The following is a 7,154-nucleotide window of genomic DNA, read 5'->3' as shown; positions in this document are numbered from 1 at the left end:
CTTTAGGAGGCAGTCTGACCATTCTCAGATCTCCAGCTGCGTGCTGGGAGAACCACTACTCTCTTCAAAGCTGTCAGTCAGACAGGGACATTTAAGTCTGTGGAAGTTCTTGCAGAGTTTTTGTTTGTCTGTGCCCTGCCCCCAGAGGTGGAGCCTACAGAGGCAGGCAGGCCTCCTTGAGCTGTGGTGGGCTCCACCCAGTTCGAGCTTCCTGGCTGCTTTGTTTACCTAAGCAAGCCTGGGCAATGGCGGGCGCCCCTCCCCCAGCCTCGCTGCCGCCTCGCAGCTTGATCTCAGACTGCTGTGCTAGCAATCAGCGAGACTCCGTGGGCATAGGACCCTCCGAGCCAGGTGAGGGACACAATCTCCTAGTGTGCCGTTTTCCAGGCCCGTTGGAAAAGCGCAGTATTAGGATGGGACTGACCCGATATTCCAGGTGCCGTCTGTTTCCCCTTTCTTTGACTAGGAAAGGGAACTCCCTGACCCCTTGCGCTTCCCGAGTGAGGCAATGCCTCGCCCTGCTTCGGCTCGCGCACAGTGCACTTCACCGACTGTCCTGTACCCACTGTTAGGCACTCCCTAGTGAGATGAAACCGGTACCTCAAGCAGAAATGCAGAAATCATCCGTCTTCTGTGTCGCTGGGGCTGGGAGCTGGAGACCGGAGCTGTTCCTATTCGGCCATCTTGGCTCCACCCCCTATCATTCCATATTTTAAAGCATTGCTAGCTATTTGAAAACCGTATGGGATAGGCATAATTGATGTGGGGGGAGGAGTCTCATAACCTAATAATCTCCTCTTAAACTTAAGCAGTTGTATTAAATTGTAGATTGGCTATTTCCTGAAGTTGGCAAAATTCAGTTTCATATTCTTAAATACTATTCATCCATATAGAAGTTTTAGGCATGTTGTTAAGAAAACTCATAAAACCTGACAAATGTTTGAATGTACACCCACCAAAGAATTAGGTTCTCATTGATTTTTTTCATGATATTTACATTTACCCATAACAAAAGCAGTAAATGCATACATATTATCCATCTAGTGCCCATATTTTATTTCTAGAACCACTAATCTAAACAGAGATTTTTCCATGTTTTTATATTTAACTTTCACTTGATACCTAGAAAAAGATTTGTTAATATTCATTAAATGTTCTCTATATTATCTTCTTCACTACTTTCCCCACAATTGAGATACACCACAAAAATACATTAAAATATTAAACACAGTACTGACCTGAGGAATTTGAAGGAGTTTTGTCTTAATGAAGGGAAGTTCTCACTACTAGTGACATTTCAGAAATTCTCCTTGGCCTCAGGTAATTGTTCACAATTTTCCTTATGGCAGCCTTCATATCCCTATTCCTTAGTGTATAAATAATGGGGTTTAGGATGGGGGTGAATACAGTGTAAAATATGGCAAGAAATTTATCCAAAGGATAGATGGTAAATGGCCACACATAGATGAAGATGCAAGGTCCAAAGAATAATATTACTACTGCGATATGGGAAGCCAGCATAGAAAATGCCTTCGCCATTGCAGCCGAAGACTTGAGCCAAACCACAACAAGAATAATGATGTAGGAGCTGACCAAGAGAGAGAAAGTGCTTAGGGAAAGAACTCCACTATTGACCACAATTAGTATTTCAATGATGTAAGAGTCCAGGCAGGAAAGTTTGGTCACTCGAGGAAGATCACAAAAAAAGCTGTCTACTACATTAGGTCCACAAAAAGGCAGGTTCACAGTAAATGATAACTGGCTTAATGTGTGCACCAAGCCCACAGCCCAGGAGATCATTATCAAGACAGTGTATGTCCTTCGGCTCATGATGACCACATAGTGTAAGGGTTTGCATATGGCTACATACCTGTCATAGGCCATCGAAACAAGTAGCACCATCTCCCCTCCAGCAAAAAGGTGAATAAAGAAAATTTGGGCTATGCAGCCACTGAAAGATATGGTCTTGTGTTCACTCAGAAAATCTGCAATCATTTTAGGGGTAGCAAAAGAAGCCTGACAAATGTCAATGAAAGAAAGGTTTCCCAAGAGAAAGTACATAGGGGAGTGCAGGCTGGTATCAGAAGTCACTGTGAGGATAATGAGAAGATTTCCCAGCACAATGACCATATACAACATAGAGAAGAAAAAAAAATAGAAAAGCTGGAGTTTTTGAGAACTACAGAGTCCCAACAGTACAAATTCAGACACCACTGAAGAATTGGCCTTATCCATGGTTCCAAGCTGCAGACTTGTTCTGAAACAACTCTAAAGGAGGATAAATAGAAAGGAATCAGAATTTGAATTAAGAATACTTTTAAGGTAAGGGATTCTGAGATCTCAGATATAATGTGCATTTGCTGAATGCAAAAATTTTGAAGAGGCCATAATAGTAGGTTTGGATAGGTGGATAATAGGAAAGAACTTATGTACGTGTTTAAATAAGGCTTAGTAATTTAATCAGCATAATTAGAACCCCTTGAGTTTTTGGATAGTCCTTGTCCTTTATACAGTAGGAAATGAGCTTGCCCAGGAGCTGACTCATGATGACAAGACTAGAGGAGTGACCTAGAGTCCAGCTCCACAAGCCTCATAGGTTGACAAAAAGTGTTTACATCTGCTTGTCTTGTGGTCATCTTACATCATCAATTATACAACATTCTTCTTAACTTTTGAAGAGATATTCATGGCTTGATTATTATTACATGATGTAAAGTAATACAGATTAACTTTTGGCTAGTTATTTTATCTGAGCTTTAATTCCACACCTTAAAAAAGATGGGAGGTGTAAAAATACCTACTTTACAGAAAACTTTAGAGTTTAAGCAGAATAACTCATGACATTCTACTATCAAAGTAATTGGATTGCAACATATGATCTTAATACATTAAACATCCCGTATTAATAGAAATTTACCTTCGTGCTCCTGCAGGAATCATTTACAATTAGGCAATTCCTACTAAACAGATACTGATGAATGTATATTATACTGGCCTATAGTTCCAACTGAGTTTGTCAATTAGTTATCTAATAATTTCTTAAAACACATATTATGGCTTATCTGAATTATCTAAATCCTATTTTCTGTTGATTATCCAAGAGTGGAACCTAAATTTTTCATTTTCTTACCCTATCAGAATTAGATTTCAGCCCACTTACATTCTCCCTGCTAGAGTTCTCCATGATCTTCTTAAAACATCTTTATAATTAATGCTGGAAAATGAAGTTTAAAAAAATTTCTGGATAGAGAAGTAAAAATGATTATAAACCTCTCATGCTCTTGAAAATATCTAAAAATTTGCATCTTATGTTTTTCACCCTGTGAAGACATACCCTTACTGTATAAATCTAGTTCAGTTGAACTGGAAAAACTTTAAAGAAGTGCTGTTTTAGGAAACCATATTAGTTCTGACAATTAACTGTTGACAACAGTCATGGTAAGAGACCTGAGAGAGTAATGATCTAATTCTAGTCCCATGTGAGAACACGAACATCTTTTTCTGCTAATTTATTTCATACAAGAAGCCAGAGTCTTTCCTTTGTCTCTAGGCTACAGACCTAGTCTCTCATTTAGATGAATGCAGTTGCAATCCACACCGGGAAGCCCCACAGTAAACAATCATACTGTGTACTCTATTGAAAGAATGTTCAGAGAAGCATTCCACTGGGCCACATTTTGGATATACATTATTGTAAACTCTGGAACTACGGCAAACAAAAAGATGACTCATTATAATTGTTTAAAGCATTAGTAACAACAAATCAGTGTCTAAATATACAAGAAGGCAATAATTAAGAGGATTCTGAAATATGATGTAATCACTTTATCCCATGTGTGACTTATTTTTTTCCCCCACTTCTAAAATAAAAGTGTCCTTGCTCAAGTTCATGTATTTATTACATAAAATGATCAACTCTACCTAACGAAAATGTTTATTGTATGAATGTAATGTATTAAGCAAAAATTGAGGCAGATTTAAATATAGTGAATGACGAATCATAATTTTAAAATTTACAAATGAAGGGCAAAGAGAGCTTGCGTTTGTTCAGATGCTGCTAGATAGCATCTACTGTGTATACATGTTTTATCAAGTGATCTTTACAATAGGCCTTTGGAAAAGGGGTTATTAAACTGCAGAAGAGAAAAACAAAGATTAGACATGTTTAGTAATCTGTGGTCAGACAGCTAGTAAGGGTCAGACATCTCAGTGGGGATTTGAAATCAGATAATAAAAATAATATTTAACATTTACTAAGCATCAAAGTGTCAGGCACTGTTCTGAGCTCTTAATATATAGTAATTGAATCTTCCCATAACACTGCATGGTAAATGCACTTACTAATTCTATCTTACAATAAGAAGTCAGAGATACGGAGATGATAAGCAGTTTCCCTGAAGTTCCATAGCTGGAGAGCCATTAAACTAGAATCTGAACCCTGGTATTTGACTCCAAGGCCAGCTCTTGCCACATTACAACATACTGTTTCAGATGTGAATATAAAACCCATGCCATTGACACTATGCTACAACTGGAAATTCCCTCAATATAGGCTCATGATTCTAATCTTTTCATCTGCTATGAGGCATTGGTTCATCAGTTGAGCCAGAGTTTCCCACCTTTGGCATTATTGACATTTGGGGTTGAATTACTTTGTTGAAACAGACTGTCATGTGACTGCTGTAGGGTGTTCAGGAGCATCTCTGGCATAGCCCATTAGATGCCAGCTACACTTTCCCCCAGTTATGACAACCAAAAATGTCTCCAAACATTACAAAATGTCCAGTTGAGGAGGTGAAAAATGACTCCCAGTTGAGAACCACTGTGCCAATGTGTTAAGCTATCTTTGGCTTGCATTTTTAGTCTCTCCCTGTTTCATTTAACTTTTCATTTCATCTTTTCATCTACTGACAACTGCTCAGATTCACTCATCAAAGAAATATAAAAAAGAACTCTCCTAAACTCTTCTATTATCTTTGTTTTTTTCTCTTAATTTTTCTTTTTTTTAAAAAAAGAAATTTTGTGTAGGAGTGTCTACATGTTTCTCTCCAAATCTTTTTTACTACTCAGACTTTTAACATGCTTAACTATGCCTTTTGCTGGCACAGCCAGGAAAACTACTTTATCAAATGTCTCCAAAGACCTGGTAATGACAGCTAACTCTTAAACAGAATGCCTCTTGGTTTTCTTTTCAGAATTTTTAATATTAGCTTCCTTTATCCATGCTACTGCCCCTTAAAAGTAGATTCCAAGAGGTCCTAGCCTCTGGCATTCCTATTTTTTTTCCTTTTCTCTCTGCATTTCTTGAACTCTTCTTTATCTCTTTATGTCCTTATTAATCTATTTCTGCTCCTTGTTATCTCCCTTTCTTCGGCATTCCATTCATCTCCTTGGCAGCCGTCATTTCCTCTGTGTTATGACCTCTAATTTTGCAGTACTGTTCCCCCCGCTGCCCCCACATTCCAATATTCCAATCTGTTTCTGACAGTTTTTGAATGTGACTATACATAGCCATCTCAAACTTCAGCTCTCACCATTTCCCAACTCAACTCAACTCTATTCCTTCAAACTCTTCTGAATTAACTGTAAGGGAAAACCTACCTTTCTCCTGGACCTCACTCTTCCACTTGAAACATCTCATCATTCCTTAAGCATATATATATATAATTTAGTGTCCTTAGCATGAGAGCCAAGAATATATAACCTGGTTTTACCTATGCCATACCCTGCTCTCTAGCAAAAAATAAGACTACTCAACTTTTATTCACCTGATAGACAATTCCTTATCCATTTTTTCATGTCCTTCACAGATGTCTATTCCAACACAAATGTTACCACCTCTAAAAGCCTTCCTAGAGGCTTAAGTTGAAATTTCTATGTCCTAATGTTTCTGTAGCACTTTGCTTGCATATGCATTCTATCTTCTCCCAAGGTATAGTGAATTATGTTGGCTTGGCATACATTTTGAATACAAATTCCACTTTCTCATACCAGAAGCCGAGCTCAGTTACCCTTGATACAGTTTCCAGTTCTACACTACGTTCAAATGGTTCAAGCTGGTGGCCAGAGATAAAAACTAGAGGCATCTCTCCCACCTGGCCAACTGCACTCCTTGCTTTCCTGTTGCTTTCTTTAAATGGACCATTCAGTCATTTTTCCGGTGAACTTAAAGTAACCCATACCCTGTTCCCTCAGGTATACTGCTAAATGCGAGGCTTTCTCACCCTCCCTCTACCTGACTCTTCATTCCTACATGACTCTGGGATGAAGGACTGTCCTCCCAACTTATTGCACTCTCCCGCCTGATCGCTAAATAAACATCATTGAACTTTTTTTCTATTGCAGTGATGTATTGAATTTGCATCATCCACTTGAAGAACCAGGGGCTGGCCCAGGCTGAGTTTTCCCTGGAATGCTTGGGAGAACACAAGATCAGGCTCCCAGCCTCCAGAGTGCTGGTCTGGTAGACATCAACTAGACATAGGTCAGACAAAAGCTGCAGGGGCGTCTGCCAGAATAAAGTTTCCTGTGTGAGGAATTCCCTGGTCATGACAACTAGGCATTAAGCCTTTCACCAGGTAAAAGAAATATCCCTAAAGACAGACTGGAAACACCCACAACAAGCTCATTTTCATTTCTCATTAGGACAGGATTGCTAGCCACTCTGATATGGAACCCCAATTTAGCTGGGGACTCTCAAAACATAAAGTAAGACTCCCATTGTGGAAGAGAAATATTATTAAGATAGCTAACTCTATTATTTCTCTTCCACACTGAAACTTCTTGAATTATTGTGCTTCTTATGAATCATTCACAGGATTTGGCAGAGAGATGTGCCAAAAGTACATGGTCCATAAACGTGTTATAGTATTAATGGAAATATATTTCATCCTGTATTTGTCATTCACTGAATAATTTTACCTTCTTACTTTCCTGTGCATAGAGTCCTTCCCAGTGAATGGCCTAGAACTCTGCAAACCATAAACCACCTACATAAACTCCATCTTTACATGGAGCAAAAATATTTCACCTAATTGGTAATGCAGTGTCCTAATTAAGTAATAAAAACCAGTGCCAACAATCAACCAGCTAATGCAAAAAGAATGACATAACTGGTTTGAGTTGAAGCATGGAGAAAATGGTTTATATGTTAT

General features: G+C 38.7%; 1 protein-coding gene across 1 annotated transcript; it reads right to left on the bottom strand.

Annotated features, from left to right (window-relative positions):
- Positions 1–1,263: 1,263 nt before the first annotated feature.
- Positions 1,264–2,235, bottom strand: LOC115834237 (olfactory receptor 4K5-like). Its single transcript, XM_030808990.1, has one exon. The coding sequence runs from the start codon at positions 2,233–2,235 to the stop codon at positions 1,264–1,266; it is 972 nt and encodes a 323-aa protein (XP_030664850.1).
- Between the last annotated feature and the right edge of the window lie 4,919 nt (positions 2,236–7,154).

The sequence above is a fragment of the Nomascus leucogenys genome, unplaced genomic scaffold, assembly GCF_006542625.1.
Source record: "Nomascus leucogenys isolate Asia unplaced genomic scaffold, Asia_NLE_v1 001797F_24157_qpd_obj, whole genome shotgun sequence".
Lineage (NCBI taxonomy): Eukaryota > Metazoa > Chordata > Mammalia > Primates > Hylobatidae > Nomascus > Nomascus leucogenys.
Note: the sequence above shows the minus strand (reverse complement) of the source record. Positions and strands in the feature narration are given on the sequence as shown.

Bases quoted from the DNA above. Each gene is read 5' to 3' on its own strand.
- LOC115834237 (XM_030808990.1), bottom strand. From the start codon at position 2,235: ATGGATAAGGCCAATTCTTCAGTGGTGTCTGAATTTGTACTGTTGGGA.